Source organism: Apodemus sylvaticus, chromosome 13 (assembly GCF_947179515.1).
Source record: "Apodemus sylvaticus chromosome 13, mApoSyl1.1, whole genome shotgun sequence".
NCBI classification, from domain to species: Eukaryota; Metazoa; Chordata; class Mammalia; order Rodentia; family Muridae; genus Apodemus; species Apodemus sylvaticus.
Genome location: NC_067484.1, coordinates 6,328,158 through 6,345,380, shown reverse-complemented (window position 1 = coordinate 6,345,380; position 17,223 = coordinate 6,328,158). Strand labels below are relative to the sequence as shown.

General features: G+C 36.8%; 1 protein-coding gene across 1 annotated transcript in view; it reads right to left on the bottom strand.

Moving 5' to 3' along the window:
* Dok6 (docking protein 6) overlaps positions 1-17,223 on the bottom strand; it is a 564,609-nt gene that overhangs the window by 137,886 nt on the left and 409,500 nt on the right. Inside the window, exon 6 of the mRNA XM_052155464.1 lies at positions 5,058-5,196. Coding sequence (XP_052011424.1) covers positions 5,058-5,196 — 139 coding nt within the window. The remainder of the gene's footprint in view (positions 1-5,057; positions 5,197-17,223) is intronic.

Below are 17,223 nucleotides of genomic sequence, written 5' to 3'. Positions count from 1 at the left end.
AAATGGTTTCAGTGCAGAATTCTATCAGACCTTCAAAGAAGAGTTAACACCAATACTCTTCAAACTATTCCACAAAATAGAAACAGAAGGAACACTACCCAATTCCTTCTACGAAGCTACAATTACGCTGATACCAAAACCACACAAAGATCCAACAAAGAAAGAGAACTTCAGACCAATTTCCCTTATGAACATCGATGCAAAAATACTCAATAAAATTCTTGCCAACCGAATCCAAGAACACATCAAAACGATCATCCACCATGATCAAGTAGGCTTTATCCCCGGAATGCGGGGTTGGTTCAATATACGGAAATCCGTCAATGCAATCCACTACATTAACGAACTCAAAGAAAAAAACCACATGGTCATTTCATTGGTTGCTGAAAAAGCACTTGACAAAATTCAGCATCCTTTCATGCTTAAAGTCTTGGAGAGAACAGGATTCAAGGCCCATACCTAAACATAGTAAAAGCAATATACAGCAAACAGGTAGCCAGCATCAAACTAAATGGAGAGAAACTTGAAGCAATCCCACTGAAATCAGGGACCAGACAAGGCTGCCCCCTTTCTCCTTATCTTTTCAATATTGTACTTGAGGTACTAGCTCGGGCAATTCGACAACATAAGGAGGTCAAAGGGATACATATTGGAAAGGAAGAAGTCAAACTATAATTATTTGCCGACGACATGATAGTCTACCTAAGTGACTCAAAAAACTCCACTAGAGAGCTCCTACAGCTGATAAACAACTTCAGCAAAGTGGCAGGTTATAAAATCAACTCAAGCAAATCAGTGTCCTTCCTATACTCAAAGGATAAGCAGGCTGAGAAAGAAAATAGGGAAATGACCCCCTTCACAATAGCCACAAACAGTATAAAGTATCTTGGGGTGACTCTTACCAAACATATGACACGAACTTCAAGACTCTGAAGAAGGAAATGGAAGAAGACCTCAAAAAATGGGAAACCTCCCATGCTCATGGATCGGTAGAATCAATATAGTTAAAATGGCCATTTTGCCAAAAGTAATATACAGATTCAAAGCAATACCTATCAAAAATCTCAACTCAATTCTTCACAGAGTTAGAAAGAGCAATTATCAAATTCATCTGGAATAACAAAAAACCAAGGATAGCTAAAACTATTCTCAGCAACAAAAGAAAGTCTGGGGGAATCAGTATCCCTGACCTCAAGCAATACTACAGAGCAATAGTGTTAAAAACTGCATGGTATTGGTACAGTGACAGGATTGAAGATCCAGAAATGAACCCACATACCTATGGCCACTTGATCCTCGACAAAGAGGCTGAAAACATCCAATGGAAAAAAAATAGCCTTTTCAGCAAATGGTGCTGGTTCAACTGGAGGTCAGCATGCAGAAGAATGCGAATTGATCCATCCTTGTCTCCTTGTACTAAGCTCAACTCCAAATGGAGAAAGGACCTCCACATAAAGCCCTTATAGAAGCTAATAGAAAAGAAACTGGATAAGACCCTTGAGGACATCGGTACAGGGGGAAAGTTCCTCAATAGAACACCAATAGCATATGCTTTAAGATCAAGAATTGACAAATGCGACCTCATAAAATTACAAAGTTTCTGTAAAGCAAAGGACACCATCAATAGGACAAAATGGCAACCAACAAATTGGAAAAAGATCTTCACCAACCCTATATCAGATAGAGGGCTAATATCCAATATATACAAAGAACTCAAGAAGTTAGACCCCACAAAACCAAATAACCCTATTAAAAATGGGGTACAGAGTTAAAGAATTCTCACCTGAAGAACTTTGGATGGCGGAGAAACATCTTTAAAAAATGCTCAACTTCATTAGTCATCAGGGAAATGCAATTCAAAACAACCCTGAGATTTCACCTTACACCAGTCAGAATGGCTAAGATTAAAAACTCAGGTGACAGCAGGTGTTGGCGAGGATGTGGAGAAAGAGAAACACTCCTCCACTGCTGGTGGGGTTGCAAATTGGTACAACCACTCTGGAAATCAGTGTGGCGGTTCCTCAGAAAACTGGGCATGTCACATCTGAAAGATCCTGCTATACCACTCCTGGGCATATACCCAGAGCATTTCCCAGCATGTTTAAAGATATATGCTCCACTATGTTCATAGCAGCCTTATGTATAACAGCCAGAAGCTGGAAAGAACCCAGGTATCCTTCAACAGAAGAATGGATGCAAAAAAATGTGGTATATATACACAATGGAGTACTATTCAGCCATTAGAAACAATGAGTTCATGAAATTCTTAGGCAAATGGATGGAGCTGGAGAACATCATACTAAGTGAGGTAAACCAGTCTCAAAAGATCAATCATAGTATGCACTCACTAATAAGTGGATATTAGCCTGGAAAACTGGAATACCCAAAACATAATCCACACATCAAATGAGTTACAAGAAGAACGGAGGAGTGGCCCTTGGTTGTAGAAAGACTCAGTGTAGCAGTATAAGGTAAAACCAGAATAGGTATGTGGGAAGGGGTGGGTGGGAGAATAGGGGGAGCGAAGGGGACTCATGTGACTTTTGGGGAGTAGGGGACCAGAAAATAGGAAATCATTTGATATATAAATAAAAAAATATATCGAATGAAGAAAAAAAAAGAAGAAGAAGAACACCTGAGGGAATCACCATTCCTCACCTCAAGCTGTATTACAGAGAACTAGTGATAAAAACTGTATGGTATTGTTACAGAGACAGGCAGGAAGATCAATAGAATAGAGTTGAAGAGTGCGAAAGAATCCACACACCTATGGTAACTTGATATTTGACAAAGGAGCTAAAAATATCCAGTGGAAAAAAAGGCAGCATTTTTAACAAATGTTACTGGGTTGATGGTCAGTCAGCATGTAGAAAAATGCAAATCAACCCATTCTTATCTCCTTGTACAATGCTCAAGACCAAGTGGATCAAGGACCTCCACATAAAACCAGATACACTGTAACTTTTAGAGGAGAAAGTGGGGAAAAACCTTGAACAGTGACAACCACTCTTAACAACAGACGATGATGGTGGAACCTGCCTGGCTGGCTGTGCCACCTGTATGTGGAATTTTGTTACCTGTATGCATATCAGTGGCTTCATTTACTAGACCATTCCCATTTGGCTTCTCATGTTACCATATGGCAAGAATTAATGTTTGTGTTCTAAAATGTTCCCATCATTGTTTATGTAAATAAATTATAGAATGACAAGCAAAAAAAATAATAATCATAAAATAAGTGTTGCAGCCATGTGGTAAACATTAAAAAATTAAAACGGTTTATAACAAAAATAAAGAAAGAAAGAAAGAGTGAAAGAAAGAAAGAAAGAAAGAAAGAAAGAAAGAAAGAAAGAAAGAAAGAAAGAATAAAAGAAGTAAATGTTTTCAATTTGCCTATAAGGTTAAGCTTAGGGCATCCCCTGCTGTGAAATTCTTTGGTTACTTAATACTTCGAAAGTATTTTACATCATATGAAAACACATAGGCATTTAAATATGATTAACACATGATAGTAGTTTGAAAACTAAAAAGAAAAAATAAAAACAAAACAACAATAACAAATTACCACTGTCATTTTTCTATTTTTTAGCGTATATATTTTATATCTTAGAGGGTTTTATTTTCACCTTCATTTTGTACTTCTGCCTACTTTTCACCCATAACTTTATATTATTTTAAATTGAAAACAGCAATCATACAGAGGATTGAAGTGCTGTTTCCTTTTTCTTTTTGGAGAGCTTTGAGTGTGTTGAGGAGGTATATTAAAAAAGAAAGGGTAAACTGGAATACCCAAAACATAATCCACACATCAAATGAGATACAAGAAGAACGGAGGAGTGGCCCCTTGTTCTGGAAAGACTCAGTGTAGCAGTATAGAGCAAAATCAGAACAGGGAAGTGGGAAGGGTTGGGTGGGAAAACAGGGGGAGGGAACGGGACTGATGGGACTTTCGGGGAGTGGGGGTCCAGAAAAGGGGAAATCATTTGAAATGTAAATAAATATATCAATAAATTAAAAAAAAAAGAAAGGGTAAATCTCTGCCTTAGTTTTAAAACTTAGTATTCTTGAGAAGTTATCACAGTCAGGTACACTGATTTAAGAAAAGTACATTAATAGGAAGTTCTATTAAAAGATAGGACGTACTTTAATTTTACTAGCATTAATTTTTAGAAACATACCTATAAAATTAATAGTGAATTTATCAAAATATTTCCTTACATTTGAATTGGTGAATTCCATGGTTGAGCCTCACAAGGCCCATTATTTGAGTATCATAAACTCTTAGAGAGGGAATGCACCCCAATTTTAGAATATCTATCTAAAATTGTACAGGTACCCATAATCTTTAAGTCTTTAGGGATAACTGTCTGACTCTTGCGTCAGGTCTGGCCCAGATTGAGTGAATTATATTTTATTTATAAAAAAGTGGCTCAAGATTGTTAGACAACTTTGAAAGAGTGTGAATGATAAGTTATCACTACATCTGGGCTCAATGACCTGCTTTATTCACAGATATTGGAAGGTAAGTATTCAAAAACAGCCTATGTTCTGTTACCATCATAAGATGAAGTGTTTATTGATGGTGTGTATGTGCCTAGCAGCTAAATGGATATTAGGGATATAATATGCTAGGAGTACAGTCTGTAAGCAGTGATGTTGGGCAATGATTTTGGATGCTGTGTTTTATGACCAATAATTGTAGTATTCTGAAATGATTCTTGACTTTTTCATGAAAATGTACTTAAAATTCCTCCATGATAATCTGCAAGGCCTGGAACAAATATAAGAAACAAAGTTCAACTCCAGCCTCATTCTGTGAGCCATAAACATTGCTCTGGGTAACCAAGGCAGTAGATAACACACATTTCAATGGAGAGCAGGGCTTCTAAGTCCTAGGCAAAAATAATTTTGTGTTAAACTATGTATAGTATTACAGAGCTAAGATTTTACTTCACAGATTTGATAACAGAGACATAACATGGGTTGGCACTATATATTACACAAATGGACTAGTATATTCATTCACAATCATGAGGTTACATAAAATAGATCCTTACCCGGGCCTTCTGCTCCATTTCTAGCATTAATCTTTCATGTTGCTCGGCTATAGCCAGTGTTGCAGAATGAACCTTCTGATAGATCATTTCTCCCTCCCTTGTTTGAAAAGTGAATAGTCCTTCTCCTGTGTCACACATTCTGTGAAACAAAAAGAGAGATAAAGAGATTAGTCGTTGTGGATTCAACTGTATCAAAAGATTTCATATCAAAGACGCCCTTACCCTCAGGTTTCCTCCTCCATGCTATTTCCTTCTTGGAAAACCCATCCAATACATGCATCTCTAAGTTGTCCATGCGGGGGAACTAAAGGGGAAAATCCATGTGTATTTGAGTTTTTAATACTTAATCATTAAAAATGGTATGCTCAGTGTCTAAATGATGAGGTCTCCATACTATCAAAAATAGCTACCAAATGCTTTAACCTTTGATCAAAGAACAAGAATTTTAATTTCAGTCATACATTCTGCATTTGAATGTAAGAATTTTTGGTTTTAATGTAGTTTCTACCAAAAAGGGGTGTAAATTTAGACAAGATGCTCTCTGACTGTCTCTGTTTGATATATTTCCAAAATAGATATACTCAAACCACTTCATACAGTCTTAAAGGTTAAAGAGTTGGTAAAGAAACAGTTTTCAATGCTGCTTAGTACACCCAGAGAGTTAAAAATTATTAGGTACTTTCATCACAAAGTTTGGAACTAATAATAAGTAAAGCTTAGAGGTAATTAAATAAATGTCTACCCTAGAGAAATGACTGGTTTGATATATGATTGTAAGATATAAATAGTTATGCTATTATGATATACTATTAAGAAGAAGTATAATGTTGTAGTACTATAGGTTACACATATAACAATATTTAACTTCTTGCTAGAAATGATTGCAGAGATATCAAAATGAGTTCATTTTCAATTACTCAATCACAATCACTTGATAAGACAAATTTACAGATCAGTTTTATTAGTACATGTTAATTATAACATAAAGTCTTATTTTATTTGGTATTATAGCCCAGTTTTAACCATAACTGAAGAGTCCCTATATTCATGTGTTATTCATACTCTGATATAAATATTGGCTAGGTTTTCATGCTGCTGGCTTTTATGTATTGTCATTCATAGATTTGCAGGTGAAAATGTCAAAATATTCACGAGGCCAAACTATTGGACAACTTTGATTCTTCTGGGACTCTCCAAGGGAATTTTAGTAGCAAGGAAATGTCTTCAAAGACTTCTGACATTGCCCAGACTGTGATTGCCATCCCTCTGGGCCCCATCCAACCAGTACTTAGTTTTTGTGAAAGCAATCTTAATAAAATTCACACAGTGTGAAATAGAAAAGTCTTGGGGAAAAATGAAGAGTTTTCACAAAGTGAAACAAATGAGCTATCTTTGTTGATGCAGGGGAATTCATGCAGAAATACAAAACCCATAGAAAAACTGTTGCTAAGTCCTGGACACATCATGTTTGAGGTGGAGGGTTTGTTCATTGTTAAGCACAGAACACTGCTTATTAGCCTCAGGAAATGAGATTATGAAGACACAGATTGTTATTTCATACTCAGTCACTGGGATTTGAAGTGCTAATGGCTGCCCACTTCCTGAGACATAATTCTGCCCAGTGGGGGACTGTGAATGTTTACAGAAGGGTTTTCCTAGTCTTAAACATAGCTACCATTCACTTCCTTTGAACCTGGAACAAGACATTTGAATGTATTATAAAAACTAAAGAAACTGCAAGAAACTACTCCTTTACAGGGATTATATCAACCAAGGTGAAGGTTCATATTCCCACATGATGGGCTCATGCCTATTGTTTTTGTCAGTCATGTTAACTTGAGCAATTTAAGGCTCCGTACCTTAACATGTGCTGTCTGAGGGAGGATAGGGAATAGAAATGTAGACTTTTTCTTATCTATTTAAACAGAGTCATGGTAGAAAGCCAATACTACAGGACAGAACAAGAAAAAAGGGATGAATAACATAGATGTCTTTTAACTTGCTTTTCAAACGAATACCCCATTAAAGCAAATCACATACCACTGAAAAATTATTTAGGTCCTCTATAGTAATCTGTTTCTTAACAATGTCCCATGTGATTCATTTGAATGTTAGGAGACTCAACTTGTTTATCTGAACATACTATTTCCTTAACATGGGAAGAGTTCAAGCAAGGATGCTCATTGCATTGGAACATCCTGATTCTGTGACCATAAACTTGACATTAAATTAAAGACATTCAGTGAATGCACTTATTTGGTGAAAAGGTGAATACATGGATGGTATATATTGGCCTAACTCCAAGCTACAATTATAGGTATATATTTTTTCCAACCTACATTATTTGGCTTTAGAAATTATTTTATTTTATTTTATTTTATTAAATTTTATTTCATTTTTTTTACAGCAGATTTAATATCCCTTCTTGGTCCTCCCTCTGACTGTTCCACATCCCATATTTTCACTCCAACCCCCACCCACAACCCCATCTCCATGAAGATGTCCCCAACCCTTCCACCATCCACTCCCCCAGACCGCCCTACTCCCTGGGGCCTCCAGTCTCTTGAGCATTAGGTGCATCTTCTCTAATTGACTCCAGACCCGACAATCATCTGATGTTTATGTTTTGGGGACCTCATATCACCTGGTATATGCTGCCTGGTTGGTGTTCTAGTATCTGAGACATTTTGGGGGTCCAAGTTCGTTGAGACTGCTGGCTGGTCTTTCTACGCAGTCACCCGACTCCTCAGCTTCTTCCAATTATTTTCTAATTCAACCACAGGGGTCACGAGCTTCTGTCCATTGGTTGGGTGTAAATATCTGCATCTGACTCTTTCAGCTATTTGTTGGGCCTTTTGGAGGGCAGTCATGCTAGGTCCCTTTTTGTGAGCACACCATAGGCTCAGTAATAGTGTCAGGCCTTGGGGCCTCCCCTTGAGCTGGATGACAATTTGAACCTCCTTTTCCTTCAGTTTTCCCAATTTTTGTTCTTGCAACTCTTTCAGATGGGAACAATTCTGGGTCAGAGTTTTTGACTGTGGGATGGCAATCCCATCTCTCACTTGATGCACTTTCTTTCTGATGGAGGTGGGCTCTACTAGTTTCCTCTCCCCATTATAGGGATTTCATTTAGGGTTCCTTCCTTTGAGTCTTTTACCACATTGAATAGAATGACTTTGTCTTTTGGAATTTATAGAAAATTATGATGTGGCGACTTGTAGTGTGTGCTAGGTTATCAGGATATGATAGCATGATCAGAATCTAGTTCAGAGATTTCCCTACATGGATAGTTTTTAGATGCAATATTCTGACATTTCTGAGATGTTCTCTATGTCTCAGACCTTCTAAAATGACTCAAAATTACAACCATCAGTTTCATTTCTGTTATGTCCTAATAAGTAATATCAAGAGTATGTGTGACTGTGTGTTTATAGGAACCTACATTCCAAATGACACAAATTCATTCCTGTTTTTTGTAGTTACCTTAAGGAGAGAAATAGCTTTAGCATAAAAAGTATGAAAGACAGATTTCCTGGAGAAAGTTCCCCATCATCAAACTGTAGCCAGTGTTATTCTTTCTTTTTTCTAAGTAAAAAATGCACCTCCTTTTGAAGTCAAGATTTTGAAATATTAACCTTTCTCTCAAATGATAATTGAAAAAGGAGAAGATTGATGGGTGTGGGAGATGGAAAAAATGAAGCAGAGCTCTAGGGGTGTGCATATGTGTAGCATACAATGTAAGTGCATATGAGATATCATAATTAATTATTTTGTAAACTTTAAAATTAATAAAAAAGAGAAATATAGACAAACTTTTAGCTGTTTTTTTGAGAGAAAGAGAGAGAAAACATGCAGTTGGATGGGTAAAAATGTAGAAAGAATCTCGGAAGAGGTAAAGGGGTAAAAATATGATGGGGAGTTTGTGAAGGAAAGGGAAGAAGGGGGGATTTATAAATAAATAATATAATCAGTTAATTAAAAAGGAATATGATAAAATATATTGAATGCAAAAATTAATAAAAATAAAAATTTATGAAGTCATGTTTCAGTTCCCACCACAATATAAATCAGTATGGTAAACTAAACCTGTAATCTTAGCACTCAAGAGGTAGAAAGTAGACGATCAAAAAAAAGTTCATGGTCATTTCAGCTACAGAGAAAGCTCAAGGACAGTCTGGGATACATGAGACTGTCTTAAATCCATCTTCCAAAATACAATTTAAAGAAATTATCTGTATGTTTCTGGGTAAAATTTTGATTGATCATCCACAAAGTTGTTAGCAGTGAAAGAGAGACAAAGCAGATTCTCAAATGCTCTGGTATTTCTCTTTAGGATTTGAAATTTAACATTCATTCAACTGTAGACAGTAATAAAACTACAGTTTTTTTTCAGAACAATTTAAGCCAACTAATACTTTTATTCTGTTCATAATTTATTCTTTATTATTACTTAACATTATTTGTATTACATCTCTTTATTAGTAAAAGATCCACTCTGAGAACTCTGGTGAGTCAATCACAGAAACTCTAGGAAGAGATGGAGTGCATTCAAGTCAAGTTACTGAAAAATAGAGCTTTACATTATTGCGGGACAGTGGGAATTTTTCACAAACTGTGCTGGATGCTTGTCACTAAAAAAAAAAAAATGAACATAACCCTATGTGAATCTATGTCTCTATTTACACTAGTTTAAATTCCTGTGTTTCAATAAAATGGTAATAGTACAAACAAAAATGTGAAAAATTAGTATATGAACTCTGAGAAGGGAAAAGATTTCACAAACTGATTTGTCAAAATGTGGTAAAAAATTGATGAATCTACTTGTGAAAATATTTTCTTTACATTATATATGCATGTGATGTATGAGTTTATGTCTGGGTAGGTATGCAGTGCTATTTGTGCTTAAGAAGGCCACAGATCAATAATGTTGTCCTTTTCTGTCACTATATACCTATTGCTGGAAGTAAGGATCTGTCTCTGAACCTGTGCTATGCCAGTGGCCAGGAAGCTCCTAGAATTCTGCTCTATCCCGGGCCACTGGTGGGTCACACATGGCTTGTGTGTGAATGCTGAGGTTCTAATTCTGGTCCCACTAATTATATAGCAACCGCTATTGTTCACAGATCCATCTCTTTAACCCTGCAAAATTAATTTGAAAGCAAATAAAACAAAAGATCTAAGAAAACAGCAACTAGAAAAAGCAGTATAAACTAAAAACAATAATAGTTTCTCAACCATAAAGCAGTATAAACTAAAAACAATAATAGTTTCTCAACCATAATGGTTTCTCAAACCAGCAACTACCATGCTGTAGTATTTTAGAGATTGTTTATTGTGTTGCTTGAGCATTGAGATAATACAACTCTTCAGAGTACCTGTAATCTAATTGTTATTAAGTGAATACTGTTCCTATTCCTACTAATAACCAGTTAGATTTCTAAAATGTATTTTAAATGGAAATGCAAGATGTTTATTATGCACAGTGTGCTAATATTTCTTTAAAAGTATGTGAGACAATATTTCAGTAGCTGGGAGGAATTAAAGAGATTTATTGTACAACATTGTGCCTATAGCAATCTTGAATCATGCTGAGTGGAACTAGCGAGGTAGCTCAGGAGCAGAGAGCCTACCAAGCAAGAGGTCCTGGGTTCAGACTGCCACATGTCAGAAAACAAAACTGGAATGGTTGGTAAAGGATCTTACCCTAGTATGAAAAGCTACATACAATTAGCTTGCTTTTGTCATTCCATGGTGTACACACATCAAAATGCTGCTGCACTTGATAAATATCTACTATGTACCTATTAATTTTTAAAAGAATGTACAGGAAGAATTTATGGGTGCTTTTGTATGAGCACTAAATTCTTGAATATTAAAAAAATCAAGAATGTTGTATTGTGAAGTATAAAGTATTGTCATGGCACACAGTATAGAAAGGAAGTTCTCAGATGAACCTTCATGTTAGTGGTTACAATCCTAAGGGTTGCAATTGAATTGAATTATTAAAAATGTATTTACCACATTACATTTTAAGGCAAGTTTGCCCAAAGTTGTCTAAGGAGTGTGGTGTAGCTGTTGGTTTTTTGTTTTTTTTTTGTTTTGTTTTGTTTTGTTTTTGTTTTTGTTTTGTTTTGTTTTTACTGCTTAGCTCAGCCTCTGCTCTTAGAAGATACTTTTACTATCAAACTTAAAAAATACTCTGCTGATCCTCATTAGGAGTCCCATCATTTTAAATTTTAAATCCCCCCTCTCTTATTATCTCTCCCCCAAATTTGGCTCCTGAACTTGATTCAACTGTAAACATACTCATGAACTCACAGCAGCTGTGTTTGCCTCCATAAGATCAAGCCAATCAATATTCTAGCATGGATTGGAGTCTCAATGTGAACCTATTTGCAGTTGATAGCCACTGTGAGAGGAAGAATCAGTTTTCTTAAGTGATATGACTGCACTTGCTCTGGTGGAAGACCCAGCTCTACGTCTATGTGCATTTAGGCAACACTAATAATCCTCAGAGGATTATACAAAAGTAAGGATATAAGAAATTTGAATTTTATAGGAATATGTATGAATGTGGGAAGTGCGGGAAGAGTCAAATAAGAGAAAGGGAGCAGAAATGATTTAAGTTCACATTTTCATTTATGAAATCGTCACAGACCCCCAGTAAAACACACAGGACATCAAGTGGAGGGATAGAGTTGCCATCACACAGACAAAAACTTTGACTCAAAATTGTTCCTGTCTGAAAAACGACAGGAACAATAATTGAGCCTGAGGAAAAGGAAGTCTAGTGAGAGGCCCAAACTGAGATCCTGATCAGAGGGAGGCCTCAAGGCCTGACACTATTACAGAGGCTATGGAACACTCACAAAAAGGGACCTATCATGACTGCCCTCTGAAAGATCCAACAAGCAGCTGAAAGAGTCAGATGCAGATATTTGCACCCAACCAATGGACAGAAGCTGCTGATCCCTGTGGTTGAATTAGGGAATAGCTGGAGGAAGCTGAGAAGGAGGGTGACCTCATAGGAAGACCAGCAGTCTCTATTAACCTGGATCCCTGGGATTTTTCAGACATTGAGTCATAAAACAGACTGCATACACCAGCTAATATAAGGCCCTCAACACATATACATCAGAGGACTCTTGGGTCTGGACTCAGTCAGAGAAGCTGCATCTAACCCTTAAGACACTTGGGGCTCCAGAGAGTGAGGAGGTCTGGTGGTGCTGGGGAGGATGTGCTCTTGGAGACAGGAGTGGGGGGTGGGGCGTATGGGATGTAGAACAGTTAGAGGGTGGACTAGGAACGGTATAAAATCTGGACTGTAAAAGAAGATGAAAGAAGAAAAATAAATATATAAATAAAGAGAACCAACTAAACAAATAGGGCCGGGGAAGTGTCTCTGCATTAAGAAGGCACAATGTTATATTAGAGCACTGGAGTTTGTATGTTAGCACTCATATCACCAAGGCCTGCAATCCAGCTTCAAGAAATCCAATGTTCCTTTCTGGCCTCCTGCCCACAGTCATTCATACACATGCACACACACACATGTACACACACACACATACACACACACATACACACACACACACACACGTACATACACACACACACAATCTAAAAAAGAAATACAGTTGCAGTTTCAAACAGTAACATGTCTACTTTCTTTTCTTACAAAATTAATATGCAAAAGAGTTTTATTGTTGTCATGATACTTTCTTACAAGTACTCAGGTGAGCTAATTCTTTCATGAATTGGGCCAGAAAATACTTTTCTTCAATTGCTGCATATATTTCTTTCTAATCATCCACCATGTTGCCCCTGGTTTCTATAACTATGTAAGTGTTTGAAAAAATAAACTCATTATATTTTATTCTAGTGGTATTATCATTGAAGAAGCTCTTGGTGTTACCAGAAATTCATAGAAAGAACCAACGTCAAATGATACTCTTAGATGCTAAGCTTGTTAGATGATATATCATATAATGAGCTCTACTAACCCAGTAAAGAGTTCACTGTTATTGAAGAACCATGCTCCCATAAATATTTATGTTAGACTCTCTGCCCAGTTCAACAGTGCTTGGTTGTGCTACTTTGAGTCTGTCATCACAGAGCTCTTGAGAATAAACTGAATGAACAATGGTGGTTTGACTATGCCTGACCTGTAGGGAGTGGCACTATTAGGGGGCATGGCCTTGTTAGAGGAAGTGCTTCGTTGTATAGGCAGGCTTTGAAGTCTCCTTGGCTCAAGTTCTGCCCACTGAGGAAGAGACTCTCCATCTGGCTGCCTTCAGATCAAGATGTAAAACTCTTGACTCTTCAGCATCAAGTCTGCCTGCACAATGCTATACTTCTCATCACGATCAAGTCTGCCTGCACAATGCTATACTTCTCATCACGATGATAATGGACTGAACCTCTGAAATGGAAAGCCAGGCCTAATTTAATATTTTCCTTTATAAGAGTTGCCCTGGTCATGGTGTGTCTTTACAGCAATGCAACCCTAACTAAGACAAGCACTTTTGCAAGTGGGGATCACAACATCCAATTTGCCCTTCTGTTAGGTGAAAAAATAGCAACTGAAGGTATCTGCTATGACTGGATTCTCACTTTGGCCTTAGACTTTCTATTCCTTAGAACTATGAGAAAGAAATGTTTTATGTACATCTAAGATTTAAAATATTTTCCTGTAACTGTCATAATCCTTAAAGACAGAGTCCAATAATAAATAAGAGACATTTATAGCAAATTTATCTGTGTACTAGAGTTCTTTCTTCTCTGGATATTTCACTTAAGATAAAGGGGACTTGAATTAGTAGGCTAAAATCAATTGTGTGGGTGATGTGGGTGAAATATACACTTGGCAAAAAAGCAGAGGAACAGTATGGGCTGAGATACAAGGAGTACCAAAGAAGCAAGAGGTTAAGGAACAAAAAGATAAATGAGAAAGGTCATTGTGTCAAACGGTATTAAATAATGAATAAGAAATAGGAAGAAAGAGATTATTAAAAGATGAGAACCTTAGCAATATCCGTAGTACCAGAAAGTTCACAGGAGCCAGAGTGAAGGGAATAAAGGTCAAACAGCAAGAGGTGGCAAAATCAAATTCAAATCTATGATTTATTTTCAAGATCCTATTCCTTCAGAATATTTTATGCATCTCTCTTCTTGTACATCCTGTTCACAATCCTGGATGAGTATACAGACTGAATTCTCATGAAAAATTAAGCTGGACTACTGAGAATATTAAATTATTTCCATTGGATGATTTAAGATAAAGGACACAGGTGCCCTGCATTGTATACTCAGCTATGAAGGTAAAAATCAGAAGGTGAAGAATTTGTTGAGGGCAGACAACCTTTTCTTGAGCTCTTAACTTTCTACTCTAATTCATCTGGCAGTCATATTTTGTTTCATGCATTCATAGTTTATAAGATACTCTACTATTACTAGTTCATGATATCTCTGAGTGCACTAAAATATATTTCTTTCATATTTCTGGGACTGCTTTGAATAAAATTAGGTACCCTTTGATAGCTTAATACTGCTAATCAGAATGAATGAAGAATCACTTCTTTTTTTTTTTTTTTTTTTTTTGCATTTCCACACTGAGGATTTTATTTCTAGCATATCCTGTTATGGACCCAGTCTTCAGTAGTTAGCTTTCTAATCCCATTGCTTATGTTATGTGTTCTGATCTTTCTTTTTTTAGTGATGTTGGGTGATTTAGGTTCTCATGTTTTTTTTTCTTTTCTTTTTTTTATTCGATATAATTTATTTACATTTCAAATGATTTCCCCTTTTCTAGCCCCCCCACTCCCCGAAAGTCCCGTAAGCACCCTTCTCTTCCCCTGTCCTCCCACCCACCCCTTCCCACTTCCCCGTTCTGTCAGGCATTTAGATATCATTTCTCTGAAATGAATCACTTCTTTAGCTGAGAAATATTAACAGAAATATGGATTTATTTTTCTGGAGTGAGTTATTTAAGACTTGAATGGAGGACACCCATAACAATTTTGGCTTCACAGACCAGTGGGGTCTTATGGAAATATTGTAGCTAGGTGAGGAGGAAATAATAAACAAAATTGCTAAGTGGGAATTATATCAGTGTAACATTCTTTGGTATTATGGCAAGATATTTGTGAAGTAGTTCAAGCAGCTGAATGATATCTAAATGCCTGACACACTCCTGTAGGAGCAGCAGAGCAAGGGGGAGCGAACATAAAATGGTGGGTGCTTTGTGTTCTCTCTGGCTTCAGTCCTGGTACAGAACACAGCTTTGTGAAGGCAGAATGTAAGTGGGTCTCACAGGAACCTTTTCTGTTGTTTTCATCCATGTGTCATGCCAACTGTTATAAAGAGACTAAAATTCTAAAGAAAAATTTTTGTGGGCAGTGGTGGCACACGCCTGTAATCCCAGCACTCTGGGAGTCAGATGCAGGCAGATTTCTGAGTTCGAGGCCAGCCTGGTTTACAGAGTGAGTTCCAGGACAGTCAGGGCTATACAGAGAAACCCTGTCTCGAAAAAAAAAAAAAAACAAATCCAAAAAACAAAAAAGAAAGAAGGAAAGAAAGAAAGAAAGAAAGAAAGAAAGAAAGAAAGAAAGAAAGAAAGAAAGAAAGAAAGAAAGACCCTAAGATTTCATCTTACACCAGTCAGAATGGCTAAGATTAAAAATTCAGGAGACAGCAGGTGTTGGAGAGGGTGTGGAGAAAGAGGAACACTCCTCCACTGCTGGTGGGGTTGCAAATTGGTACAACCACTCTGGAAAGCAGTCTGGCGGTTCCTCAGAAAACTGGGCACCTCACTTCCAGAAGATCCTGCTATACCACTCCTGGGCATATACCCAGAGGATGCCCCACCATGTAATAAGGATACATGCTCTACTATGTTCATAGCAGCCCTATTTGTAATTGCCAGATGCTGGAAAGAACCCAGGTATCCCTCAACAGAAGAGTGGATGCAAAGAATGTGGTATATCTACACAATGGAGTACTATTCAGCCATTAGAAACAATGAATTCATGAAATTCTTAGGCAAATGGATGGAGCTAGAGAACATCATACTAAGTGAGGTAACCCAGACTCAAAAGGTGAATCATGGTATGCACTCACTAATAAGTGGTTATTAACCTAGAAAACTGGAATACCCAAAACATAATCCACACATCAAATGAGGTACAAGAAGAAAGGAGGAGTGGCCCCTGGTTCTGGATAGACTCAGTGAAACAGTATTTGGCAAAACCAGAACGGGGAAGTGGGAAGGGGTGGGTGGGAGGACAGGGGAAGAGAAGGGGTCTTACAGGACTTTCGGGGAGTGGGGGGCTAGAAAAGGGGAAATCATTTGAAATGTAAATAAATTATATCGAATAAAAAAAATTAACTCATGCAAAAAAAAAAAGAAAGAAAGAAAGAAAGAAAGAAAGAAAGAAGAAAGAAATTGTGAGAAATTTACTCTTTTACCTTTGAGACTTAATGAAAATTCATGTGGTATACACTTTATCTTATTTTTTTAATGGTCAATGCTCTTGGCTGTGTGTTGTAAATACTTATCAGGGATAAAAGCAATCTTGTTGAAAGATATTCTTTCAGCTTTGCTGGCTTTTAAAGCTCCACAAGATGCTCATTTTAATCTTTTCCATGAGCAAAAGTGTCAGCTGCTAAATAATATCTTCAGGACTTCATTTTTCTCACGGAATATAAAGATGCACTATAGAATCATAATTATGAACAATCTTGTATCATTCTCTGTCTATGATTCTGAATGCTAGAGGTGCAAAATTATTTTGTATTTATATAACTCAGGACTATATTTTCCCATATCAGGATTGATTCAACAATTAAATTTTCAGTTATTGTTTGGTTCACTATTTTCATGAGATTTCCCAATAAACTGAAGAGGAAAACAAATTAGCAACATAAAAAAATAACTTTGTGTTTCTTTTTAATTGATGTATAGAGATGGGTAATAATGGTTTTGCAAGAAGGACTAACTTGTTTGCTATACTAGGTTACACAAGATATAATAAGACTAATTATGAAGTTAAAATGATGCCCCACGGAATGCTGATGAGACACTAAAAGACTGGGCTAGCATTGGCTGCCCTGGGAAAGTCATCTGTACTCCAATCTGAAACTCTGCCTTACATACTTGAGAGAGTCG